General features: G+C 25.5%; 3 protein-coding genes across 7 annotated transcripts in view; 2 read left to right on the top strand and 1 right to left on the bottom strand.

Moving 5' to 3' along the window:
* Window positions 1–3,014: 3,014 nt before the first annotated feature.
* LOC122636743 (palmitoyltransferase Hip14) lies at window positions 3,015–9,799 on the top strand. Of its 3 annotated transcripts, XM_043828302.1 has the most exons (11): window positions 3,015–3,293; window positions 3,938–4,076; window positions 4,171–4,370; window positions 4,442–4,651; window positions 4,727–5,021; window positions 5,110–5,310; window positions 5,763–5,924; window positions 6,018–6,174; window positions 6,252–6,299; window positions 6,384–6,496; window positions 6,603–9,799. In XM_043828302.1, exons 2-11 carry the CDS (start codon window positions 3,939–3,941, stop codon window positions 6,837–6,839), a joined length of 1,761 nt encoding a protein of 586 aa, XP_043684237.1. In that variant the 5' UTR covers window positions 3,015–3,293; window position 3,938; the 3' UTR covers window positions 6,840–9,799. The 3 variants fall into 3 exon arrangements, with proteins under 3 accessions (XP_043684237.1, XP_043684235.1, XP_043684236.1); XM_043828300.1 differs by having other exon boundaries at window positions 3,018–3,293; window positions 6,252–6,496; XM_043828301.1 differs by having other exon boundaries at window positions 3,019–3,293; window positions 4,742–5,021; window positions 6,252–6,496.
* A 1,013-nt stretch (window positions 9,800–10,812) lies between these two features.
* The window catches only part of LOC122636806, a 2,356-nt gene continuing 55 nt past the window's right edge, over window positions 10,813–13,113 (top strand). Inside the window, exons 1-6 of the mRNA XM_043828399.1 lie at window positions 10,813–11,168; window positions 11,429–11,522; window positions 11,618–11,652; window positions 11,718–11,839; window positions 11,919–12,067; window positions 12,232–13,113. The exon at window positions 12,232–13,113 is cut by the window's right edge and continues 55 nt beyond it. Coding sequence (XP_043684334.1) covers window positions 11,015–11,168; window positions 11,429–11,522; window positions 11,618–11,652; window positions 11,718–11,839; window positions 11,919–12,067; window positions 12,232–12,652 — 975 coding nt within the window. The 5' untranslated portion in view covers window positions 10,813–11,014 and the 3' untranslated portion in view covers window positions 12,653–13,113. The remainder of the gene's footprint in view (window positions 11,169–11,428; window positions 11,523–11,617; window positions 11,653–11,717; window positions 11,840–11,918; window positions 12,068–12,231) is intronic.
* LOC122636807 (MOB kinase activator-like 2) overlaps window positions 12,789–13,113 on the bottom strand; it is a 13,858-nt gene continuing 13,533 nt past the window's right edge. For all 3 annotated transcript variants that reach the window (XM_043828401.1, XM_043828402.1, XM_043828403.1), the window contains one exon: window positions 12,789–13,113. This exon is cut by the window's right edge and continues 213 nt beyond it. The gene's annotated coding sequence lies outside the window, so the exon portion shown is untranslated.

The raw sequence follows: 13,113 nt of genomic DNA, 5'->3' as shown, positions 1-13,113 counted from the left end.
CTTATTTTATTTATGAAAATATGCGGATCGTTGGGATATACATAAACCATGCATAAAAATATGAAAATGATAAGATTAAGATATAAAAAAAAAAACAAAAAAACAAAAAAAACTATTAATACAATGTTAATTTGATAGGTAATATATGAATGAATATATTTTGTAAATAATTTCTTGTAAAGATACACAAAGCACCTCTCACTCTGTATATATAGGAACTGTTTAAATTTTTATTAAAAATTAGTAATAATTAAAAAATCGTGCAACATCTCATTGTCATTTTTATTAATTATTCTTCGCGCGCTATCATTTTATTAAAACTTTGTTAGCATCATCCTTTTGCCAATACTTATGGTATATAGACATAAGCCGTATATATACATAATGAAATATGTGTATATGTCATTTATGTTACATACATTATTTTCGTGATCAGATAATCTAGTTTTATATTGTATAAATATAAATTAATGGTTGAGAATTTGAATTTTAAGTAACTGGCAGTAGTCATCACTCCGCACCTCCTAAATTTTTTTTTGATTTTTTTCCCCAAAGAAATTAATATCTTCTTGATTGAATATTATTTTTCATTAATATATTTCATTTGCAATTTCTTGATTTTTAATAAATTAAATAACATTATTTTATTTTGCTCTTATTCTGAATTATTTTTAATTTTTTCAGCAGAAAATTAAAAAGTTGCTGCTTTAACAATTTTAATTATAATTAAATTTAAAGGCAAAACAGTAGAACTGATAAACTTTTATCGTTTTTCATTATATTTTTATTAATGCATGACCTAATAACTTATAGTCTCTGGACAAATAATTTCAGGAAATAATAATATTTTGACTATATAATTGTACTATATACAAGTAATTATAAGTGCAATCTTCGATAAAATAATTTGATCCTTTATTTGAACTGGTTTAAAGAGTTTGATGACTACTTGGCAATTTATTTCATAAAATAATTATTTCATTACTGAGATATTACATATTGAATTTGATCTTATCGGAATAAGAAAAATTAGCAAATTGATCAATCAGTGATACACTGAATAATGAAATAAAACATTTTGCTAATTTCTTCCTGTTCTCAACATTAGTTTAATTTATTTAGTTAAAATGCTGCATGTTTATTGGAATTTATATTCCAACAGATATATTGAAACTTATATTGTACATAGTAGCATATGCTTATTTTGGATGGGAAATGAAAAAAAAAAAAAGAAAATAATAAACGTGTACATAAAGATATAAAGAAGAAAATTAAGAGAATTACACATTCAATTTTGATCCTGATCCCATGTATTATGGGATGATATGTAATATATAGTAATTTAATTATGATGAAAGAGAAGTATAAGAATTATTGGGAAAAGAAACACACCTGTAATTTCGATGTATAATATTCTCTTTATAGATAGCTAGGCTAGATATTATTATGTTACAATTTTATTGAATATTACATTTATATGATTGTATAGATTATAAACGAGCTAAGCTTTCTATGTAAATATATCTTAAAGCTAAAACAGGAATTTTTAGCCTGCTAACATTGTTAAGGAGCTTTTTAAGTACATCTGCCATGTAGCTGCATATGTATGCATATAATATAAGAAAGATAAAATATTAATGCGCCAAAGATCATATTCTGATTGACATGTGTGATAACTGTTCATATTCAGTACATCTTAGAGAATGGTATACATGTGAAGCTTGGTAAACAATTGGTGCTTTATAATATGATGAACACGTTGCAGTGTTATATCTCAGCATTATTACAATAATTAAATCAATAAAAAGTGATCACTTTTGTGCCCATTTATATCTTTAAATATGGCAATTACTTTATAAGCTCCTTAACTATGTGAGTAATGCTGCAAATATAACAGTATGTATAATGGATATGAGTTTTAAAATCATCAAACTATATTAAAAAGTTGGATGATTTCAAAACTTCTTGTATGCAAAACACATTTGTATTTTTAGTATTTGGTTAAATGATATAAATAGTAGTAAAAGATAAATGATAATAATCCAAGTGGATATATAATATAAAGAATTAGATCCCATATATTATATTTGTAGAAATGATTGATCACACATGGAAAGAAAAATCGCGCTATGATTATCAAGAAAATATTACAATTATATTATTACTTATTATTACTACAAAATGACTATACAACATGGTAATTTGCTAATTGTACCTTTTAATAATTACCGTAGACACATTGATGCAAATGGTTTTTTTTCTTGTTAATTATTAATTATCATAGACTTAAAAGATAATGAAAAATGTGTTATAAAAAAAAATTAAATCGCTCACTTTACATTTTTATCAAACCCATTTCGTTAACCAATAATAGATGCTTCTATAAACTTGGCAGCATGTGATGTGTAAGTAAAATTGATAGTTCTGTTTTTTTCTTTTTATATATACATATATATACATATACATATATATATATACATATATATATATATATAGAGGTGTGAATTATATTTAATTTATATATTTCTCTTTTTTCTATATTTCAGAAATTTCGAATTTGTTTTTGTTATTAAAAATCATTAAATAATAGCCTTGGTTAAATAATTTATGAGTTTATGATTGCACCTATGTAATACATATTTAAAATGAATTGAAAATTTTCAATGAAGACATTTTTATGAAGACTACATAATAACAAAGGACAATATTCATATTTTGAATAATCATGTAACACATAAATTATAAAAGAATTTTTATTTTTACAATTTTAAATATTTAACTCTACATTATCTATCTCATTATTAATTATAAAAGATAAACAATATAAGACAAATATAAAATTAAAAATATTTATTTCCGACATTAAATTTATACATAATCAAGATAAAAAATATAATATAGCTAATACTCAACTTTATAATATTAATTATTATTATTTTATTAAAAAAAAATAAATATAAAATCTAAGATAAATATACTTTCAAAATATGCTATAGAGATTAAACTTCAACCGATTGGAAGAAGTGCGGCAGGCGTGTCAAGTAATGTTTCGTCAAGTGGCCGCTAGGTGGTACCTACGTTCCACTCTTCCCCTTCCATTATTACATATATACAACATGGAATTCTCATTCCCCTTGTCCTCTCGGACAACCCTACTGAGGTTTCTTTGCAATGAGCCGGCGCCCCATCCCCCATGGATATTCGCCCCTTTGAAGCTAAACTTTGCATCTCGTATTACGAGAGCATGCGAATCAGTATGTACGAGCATTGACAGAACCACTGAAATTTTTAAGGTAAAGGGATATTTAAACTGTTGATCAAAATTATATTGTCACTTGCTTAGTCATTATTATTATAAGTAAAGAGAATGAAAGAGAATGAAAGAGAAAGAGAGAAAGAGAAAGAGGGAATGATCGTTTAGTTGACAGCGATTTTTTATACTTACTATCCATACAAACACTATACATATAAACATTATACATATATACATTATATCCTTTATTTTATACACATTAGAAATATTTTTCCTTTTTAATTTGAATTGCGATAGATCTTAATTCTGAATATAATGAAAAACAATTTTTGTACTTTGTAGTATATAGAAATCCTACTGTTTGTCTGACAGGAATACAAAATCTTATGTCGGTATGCTTAGATAGTACCTATCTCACACACAATGTGCTTTTACAATGTGTCATGTGCATGACAAGAATATAAATGACATTTAAATACTTAGAATATATATATATATGTACATATATATATATATTAGAATATATATATATATTATATACAGGGTTATAGTAGATATGACGTGCATTTAAAATAGATTTTTAAAAGTAATAGATTTACATTAAGATTTTAATCTTTTTTAAGACGTCTAACAATAAATTTATTTACCTTTTTGATTAAATTGATTTGCTTTTTTTATATGTAGGATGTATGCGCTACAAATGCAAACTGCTTGTCAAGGGGAAGGCAATGGAGAACCTGATATCCCGGCTAGCCTTCATCAAGAACCTATAAGACCCTCTACGCAAGACTGTAGCTCTTTTGATATTGTTAGAGCTACTCAGGTAACCTCTTTATATATTAAATACACACATATATAAGCAAATAGAAATTTTTAAATATTTTTTTTTTTTTTAAATAAATAAATATCTGTTTCAGTATGGTGCATTGGATCGTGTTACGGAATTGGTAGAAGCCGGAGCAGATGTAAATCAACCTGATGCAGAAACAGTAACATTACTGCATTGGGCAGCAATAAATAATTATAAAGATATAGTAAAGTATCTAATTGCTAAAGGAGCTGTTGTAGATGCTATTGGTGGTGAATTAGTTTCAACTCCATTGCATTGGGCAACTAGGTTAGTATTGTTAAATGTATTTAAAACTTCTAATAAAAAATATGTATTGTACATGATCTATATGTTTGTAGGCAAGGACATTTAGGTATAGTGGTTATATTGATGAGAGCAGGAGCTGATCCAACTTTAAGAGATTCTGAAGGTTTTTCATGTATTCACTTAGCAGCTCTGTTTGGTCACACAGCTATTGTAGCTTACTTAGTTGCTAAAGGAGTAAATCCAAATATGTTAGATAAAAGTGCCATGACACCTCTTATGTGGAGCGCTTATAAAGTTAATAGGTATATAAAGGAAGATTAGGAGTAACAGTGGATATTACATTTTATTGGAACCATACTATTTGGGTTACTTTAAAGTTTTTCATTTTACAGTTTAGATCCCACAAGATTATTATTAACATTAGGTGCATCGCATTCACTAACAGATAATTTACATGGTAATACAGCTTTACATTGGGCTATTATAGCTAAAAATAATACAGCGATATCTACGTTAGTTCATCATGGAGCATCCTTAGATGTTCCAAACTTTAAAAATGAGACCCCAATGACATTATTAGGCCCTCATATTGGAGCTGCTTGGTTGGGTCATAAAATAAGTCAAGAAATTAAAGAAAAACAAGGACGTACAAGGACATGGTGCAGGGATAAGGTAATTTACCTATGCATAAAAAATATTTTCTTTTTCTACTAGTAATTTAATTTTTATTCTTTACAAAAATTATTTTATATTTTTTCAGAGAATACGCTGGTATTGCATGGTCAGTACTCCATTTATAGTGTTTTATGTAATAGGAATGATTCTACAAAGTGGATTGGATTATTTAATAAAACTAGGTGCCTTCATAATGCTCTATGTAGGAATATATTCAGCTAATCATTTTATCTTTGATGAACGACTATTTCATATCTTGCCATTGTCCATTTATTTGGCTACTAAGGTGAGTTTAACTAAGATTGCAAGAGTTTACAAGTATCATGTGACATGACATTATCCATCATCAATAAGACTGATAAGTAATCAAGTGTTAAGATATCTTTCTATAATGTACATTTTATTATAGCTGTGATAATATTACGAAGTTGGAAAAAGATAATAAAAATATCTTCTTATATATTGCCATTAAAAAAGATTAAGATCATATAATTTTTACAAGTTTTTTAAATATTATAAATACATATACGTGTGAGGTTTCTTTTTTTCTCTTTTTCTTTTTTGGTAATTACTTAATAAGATTAATAAAGCTAATCTAATCAGTTTTATTATTATATTTAATGTACATATTTTTATGTTCATCTTATTAGAAATAGTATCTACGAGTATAATACTGTATATATAGAATATAAAAATTATAAAAAGTAATTTTATTATGTATTTTATATTGTATTACAGATGTGGATATATGTTACATGGGTATTCTGGTTAGGCATTCATGCAGCTTGGTATTTATGGTTATTATTAATTGGGGGTTCTGTTCCTCTTTGGATATGCTTCTTACAATCTTGGCGTGGAGATCCAGGAGTAATTACAGCAAGTCACGAAGATAAATTAAATGTAAGCCTTTAATATATCACATAAATAAATATATAAAATAAATAATATACAAAACTGTTTATGAAGCGAGAACTATGTATTTACATTTTCTAGACAATAATAGAATTAGCCGAATCAGGTGGTTTTGAACCGCAATGGTTTTGCAGCAGTTGTTTGGTTAGAAGACCTGTGCGATCAAAGCATTGTTCTACATGTGATAGATGTATCGCAAGATTTGATCATCACTGTCCTTGGGTTAATAACTGTATTGGTAATTATTTATTAATCTTTTCAAATATATCTATATTCCTATATTATAATTATTATTTATATTTCTTATATTTACAGGAGCACACAATCATAAATATTTTCTAGGCTTTTTAGCATCGTTATTAGGTCTGTGCATTGTTATTTTATCTGCTAGCGTGCAATATTGGCAGTTTGAATGTTGGACTAATTTGACAAATGGTCATAGCGCAGATAATTATTTAGTAGCTGCTGCTACCTGCGATGCTTGGATTATGTGGATCGCAACAAATACCTCTCTTCATTCACTTTGGGTTGGGATGTTGTTAGCTTGTCAATGTTATCAGGTTTGTTAAAACTTCCTCTATGATACAATATATTGATTGATTGAATTTCTCTCATTATTCGTATATATTACGCGGTATTTTGAATAAATTATAATAACTTGTTTAGATCATGGTACTTGGAATGACTACAAATGAAAGAATGAATGCTGGACGTTATACACATTTCAAACAAGGCAATCCATTCCATCGTGGTGCTCTACAAAATGCTGCTGATTTTTGTAATTTTAGTTTTTGTGGAGTAAAGGCAAAACCGAGTTCTGATTGGTTACACAGTTTTGACCTTAAACAGAGCATTGAAAAATTACCGTTACTTGCTGCGAAAGAAAATTTTCAATATGTTTAAGTTTGATAGGTCAACGAAAACTTTCTTCATTAACATAATAAAAATCTAGCCATTAGAAGCTAACCTATGCCATATCAAATACCTGAACTTCTGGCCCACCAAAGAATTGTTATGAAAATGTAAGTGATCTTTCATAAAGCAGTAATTACTCGCATGATTATTTACATACATATATATATATATTTTAAGTAATCCAATCCAGTGATAGAGCATAAGAGTTTAAAAGTTTGTCTACTTTAAAAGACTGTTTGGTCACAAACATGCATATCCCACGATATACATTTTGCAACGGAGTAATATGCACAATTAATATCTTCTCTCTTCTCTGAAAGTTATGTAGTAATCAATTTTAATTCTTCATTGAGATTATACTTTTCATGATTCGATGTGTGTATCTTTATTGTATATTCATTTAATGTCAGTGATCATTTACACACAAACACACACACACACACACACACACCAATTGTATACTTCCCAATAATTTTATTATTCTGTAATATTTGTAAATACAAATGTCTTGCCATTCTACATATAAATTAATTTCAAATATGTAGTCAACAAAAATTCATCAATATCATCAGGATATTATATTGCAATTCTATAAAAACAGAATAATAAGATCTGTATTTGAAAATCTATATTACAGATAATAAGAAAACGTATAAAATGAACAGATAATTAAGCAATGTAATGGGTCTAGATTAAATTAGGATATTTAATTAACTATAAGTCAGGAATATGCATGAATATTACATGCAAATAAAAAACACATTAATTATATATATGGCTGCATGGCCAAGATCTCATGTTTTATTGCTTTACCGTGCCTTTGTCCGTTTTAATCTGACAATGGTAACAAAATCTTTATCTAATCTAGACCCAAGCAATGACATTGTTGAATACTATTAAGATGTATGTATATATGAATATACAGATACACATAGACATACACGTAACAAATTATAATTATGCTTTATGGTTTATTAATTATAGCTTTACTTGTTAAAATAATATCCATTTAAATGAAGAGTAAATTTTTATCTAAATATAATTAATTGGAAGCACTCATATTAAACAGATAATATGACAGACAGTTTTGAAAATGTGTTACATTATTAATAAGAAATTGATTTTTAACAAACCTTGAAATTATTATTGGAATTTTCTTAATTAAAATTATAATAGAATGAAAAAAATAATTTAAATGAATATGAAGGAAAATTATAATTTATTTAATATAATAATTGAATGCAAAGAGATAAAACACAGTAAAATATAAAAATTTTTTAAATTTTATTGTTAATGCTAGTTCATCAATTATATCCCATTTTTAAATAAGATTATGTACTGCGAAGTTTAACTATAATTATATTATACTATTTACTATTTATTTGTACTTATAGAAAAAGAACTCTAATATACGAATGATATTGTAGTTACAAAGTATATACACACGTCTTCAAAAATCATTGTAAAAGAAAAACTTTGGCACAAAGCTTGCCATTAAATTTTTATCTATTGAAAATAATACGTTAAAGAATTATCAATGTTAATGTAAATTAGAAAAATATGTACTATTATTACAAATCTGTAGAGGTTGTACTTAAAAACGCTATACTATATTTATACTTATACACATGTAATGAAGAAAAAAGTCAGGTATTCACTAAAAATATTTGTTATACTGTGAATGAAAAACAAAAAAATATTCTATTATTTATGTGATATCTAAAATAGTAATTGTAAAGACAAGAAAAACATAGAAAAAAAAAAACATAGTATTTGTAGCTTATTTATAATTTTATGTTCACTTTTTTCTTAAAGATATTTTATTATTAATATTAATTAAGCATTAATTACACATTTGACTGAAATCAAAATTATTTCTTATACATTCCAAAAGTTAAATGTGTATTATAACCATTTTATAGATGTAACAATATCTCTCAATGCATTATGCTAAACATTAATTTTAGAATATTACTTTTACTGATCATTGACTACCACAAATATTTGATGTGGTGCTTTAGTGATCAAAGGTGTAAATTATATAGTAAGAATTTTTTCAATAACTTTTAAAATAAATTATAATTGTGAATGAAATAATGCTACTTTGTAACACTGAATTTCATCTACACTTATAATAATTTTGTACGATAAGTAACTATGTACATGTAGTTAAAAGATCTAGTAATTGGATAATCATATAAATTTTACCCAAAAATAATATAAATGTCAATAAAAGAGTATTCTTATTAATTTCTTAATCTAGAAATATCATTGTGCTATCAAAAGTTTCAATGAAGACAACTTAATGATGATGTTTCTTTGATGCAATATATTAAAATATTGAAAATATAGTATTTTAAATATAGTCACTAATTAAACAGAAAGCAATATAACGCTGTACAAATGTTTCTTAAATATCTTTTTACTAATCAGACAGTGCCTGAGAATAATAGCAAAATTAAAAATATAAGAAATAATTGTGCATTATAATTATCAGAAAAAAATATGAGATAATCTTGGCACTGAGTAGAGACAATTATCTCAAACTTTTATGACTAATCAGTAATTCGTTTATTTTTATGTAAATTCTGTATAGTTTAATTGTGTGTTCTGCAAAGGGATACATAGTAATAATAATAGATGTGATTTTGGTGTTTCATTGTAGACAAACATATTAGCGAAAAGCATTCAGCAAGATATTCAATATAGCATAAATTTATATAACCTTTTACAGTTTAATGCGCTTGTACAGAATTGCTAAGAAACATATGTACAAAAATTGAAAATATATAAGTATATTTATCCTAAATTACCAAAAATTTAAATATATGACACATACATACATGCAATTCCAAATAAATATTCTCTATGTCAATGTAACTTAACTATATTGTCGTGTATGCACATATGTACATGCATTAATATTATACATTTTATTTCAAATCACACATATATACATATATTAAAAAAACCGATTATCAAATTAAACCACTTTATCTTTATATAATATAAAACTATGTTCAGTTTTGTATATTCTTTCTTCTAGTTTAGTTATTATTATTATTATTATTATTATTATTATTATTATTATTACTATTATTATTATTATTTAAAAGTAAAACTACGATTTTGATCGTATATATCAATAACCTATATATGTATTTAGGTTATATGCATAATTAATTTTATATTAAAATGTCCGCAATGATATATAGTTAAGTATTTCACTAAATTAATGAAGCGTAAGTTATTAATTCTGTATAAATAAAAGAAAAAAATAAGAAACAAAAGAATATGATACTAATTGGTTTTTCATAAAAAAGAAAGAGAAAAAAATATTATTTATATAATACATATAACTATTTTATTATTACACATATACACACATATATACGACTTTAATAATTTGTTAAAATTGCAGTGGGTTAAAAAAAAAGAATTGAATTTATAATGTAATTATTACACAGAGGTATAGTAAGAAACAATAACAATTTTTGATAGGATACTTTCTTTTTTATTTCAGTAGTACATCAACATTATATTATTTTGTTATTCATTATTACGATGTTTATATATATTAAAAATTTTAATTTTGCTATGTAAACAAGTATTAATATACGAAATTTTTATAAAATTAGAAAATTGATAACAAATTATTGTTTTAATTATTTTATACATATAATAGACAATAATACACGTAATAGAAACAATATATTTATAAAATATGTGAATCATATTTTTTAAATGAAAAATTATATTTACTATTAACATTTCTCGAATTAAGAACCCCTATCGTAAATGTTATTGTTACTCAACTGTGCATAATTTCATTGTGATTTACAAAATTTACATAAATTTCTTAATTTACAATTATAATTACAGTTTGTGATTAAATTAAATGATATGTGTATTATACAAATTAATAAATAATTTATTTATCAATTTTTTATAAATCGCTTACATGAATATTGCAAAACATTTTTCAAATGTCGCGGTCATATGATTACTACGTAGTTCAGTTTCTTTAACTATCATTTTTGACAGTTCAATTTTCGTGTTAATTAATGTTTAGTTTAGTTCCAAGATATCTTATATTAAAAAAAAAAAATATGTTTCTCGTTGTTAGTTGAAAAGAGAAGAGAAAGGAAAGGAAAAAAAACAAAATGACTTCGGAAGAAGATTGTCCTTGTACGGACAGGTCCGAACCTTCGAATATGACGTCTTTACGTACTGACATAAGTTCGATGATAAATTCTTATGAATCTTATGTAAAAATTACTGAAGAAGAGAAAAAAACAGTCGAAGAACCTTACAAAAGTACGAATAATATGATAAAACTTTAATTAAAGTAATATACAAATAATATTAATGATACAAATTCATTATTATATGACAAATACGAATTTACTCGATTAATAAATTATTTTATTTATCTATTTTTTACAGAGAATATATTAGCCACAAATATGTAAAAAAATATATATAATAAAACTAAATTTAACGCATAAAGTTATTATAATAAAAATCCAATATATAGTGGATTTGAAGTGTCTCGATTAATGATTTTTGTTTTCCAGAGACTATTAATCAAGAATTACCAGAAGTAATAAATCATCGAGAAATGACGCAATTCGAGCCTGTTATACCTTGCTATTGTCATGTTCCAATAATGTAATATATATACATACCTGTGATAATATTGGAAAATAAATTATAAAAGTTCCAATTACTATTATTATCCATAAATTTCTGTTTATCTTTTTCAGAAATGGTTACACGTTACCAGTAAAGTACACAAAAGGTAAGTGTGTTATTATCTCGTACGTGTTCGCTTCCGAAATAATTCTCTAAAGAATTATTTTTCAGATAATCACCATAAACATCGTTCATTTTGGTCTAGTTTTCGTAGCAAATGGTCTGATAACAAATATCTCGATGATAGAAATCGAAATTATAAAATTAAATTACAACGAAATACACCTTACAAGGTTGTATTGAATTAATTCATTGGATAGTATTAATAAGAAAATTAAATGTTGTAAAAAACCATAACCTTCAAATTTTTAGTCTTTAAATAAAATCACGAATGGTAATGTAAAAACAAAACCCGAAGAAAAAATAAAATTTCAAGCTGACAAATTAAGTCAAGGTGATAAAAAAAGAGAAAATCTTGCCGAGAGAATCGACATTTATTACTTCGATCATGGAAATTCTGCGTAAGATTTAAATTGGCGATTGTGGCGCCATTTCTCTATGATGTATTCAGTATTACGTAGTAGTCAAGTTTCATTCCCTTTTTGCTTTTTGTCTATATATTTGAATTGTTTTTTAGATTAGAAAAATCAAAATAATTAATAAATAAATAATTTGTTTGTAATAGATATTATCGAACAACAGATTCACCACCTATATTAAAGACAGAAAAATGTGCTGAAAAGACCGACCAAGCAGCAACACGTTTTTGGGCTGAAATATTTGGCACCATTCATATAGGAACAGCATTTATAACAGCTTTTATTCTACAATTGATAAGATTCATATTATTCAGTCTTATTCGGCCATTGACTGTTGGTATATTGCAATTATTTGCAGATTATTTCGTGAAACCTCTACTTTCCATAATATTTAACGCATTGATACAACCAATTTTAATACTTTTATACAATATTGCAACATCTATCAAAGATCTTTGCGAGCCATTGGCAGAAACTGTTGGTCTATTTTTAAGAGAGATAGCAAATCTGTGTAGATCGATTAGGATAATAGAAATAAGATATGAAAATAAGGGTTCTTCTACTTGAAAGTAAGAAACAAATTATTGAGACGTTATTCTATATACAAATGAGGATAATTTGGAAGAATTTTATTATGATCAAGGATTTATAACAAGTTGATCAACTGGTACGATGATCATTTCAACATGAAAATAACAGGATATTGCCTTAACACCAGGTATATATTTGGTATTATTCTCTTCAACTTTACAATATTCTTATTGGTTCATTTATTTTTGTATGGAACAAATGATCTCTTTTATATCTCATCAACTAATTTTCATCAATATAATAATTAATGAATTTATCATCTTCTTCGTCTCTTCCTTCTCATATATATATCTTATTGTTATTAATAAATTATGTACAATCTCACAAACAACAAACGGAGGAACCTAATTACATCATTGCAGCTGTAGTTCTCACACTTCGCTATTTACAGGTACTACTTGGTTTTTACAGAATCGCTCCATCTTTTCTGTGTACAT

This window comes from Vespula pensylvanica, chromosome 23 (assembly GCF_014466175.1).
Source record: "Vespula pensylvanica isolate Volc-1 chromosome 23, ASM1446617v1, whole genome shotgun sequence".
Taxonomy (NCBI): domain Eukaryota; kingdom Metazoa; phylum Arthropoda; class Insecta; order Hymenoptera; family Vespidae; genus Vespula; species Vespula pensylvanica.
This window is presented reverse-complemented; position numbering and strand designations above follow the sequence as displayed.

What these genes read in the sequence shown, in the direction of transcription:
- LOC122636743 (XM_043828300.1), top strand. Translation starts at nt 3,939, where the DNA reads ATGTATGCGCTACAAATGCAAACTGCTTGTCAAGGGGAAGGCAATGGA. An exon ending in ATATTGTTAGAGCTACTCAG is followed by an intron (nt 4,077 to 4,170) that starts GTAACCTCTTTA and finishes TATCTGTTTCAG; the next exon opens with TATGGTGCATTGGATCGTGT. An exon ending in CCATTGCATTGGGCAACTAG is followed by an intron (nt 4,371 to 4,441) that starts GTTAGTATTGTT and finishes ATATGTTTGTAG; the next exon opens with GCAAGGACATTTAGGTATAG.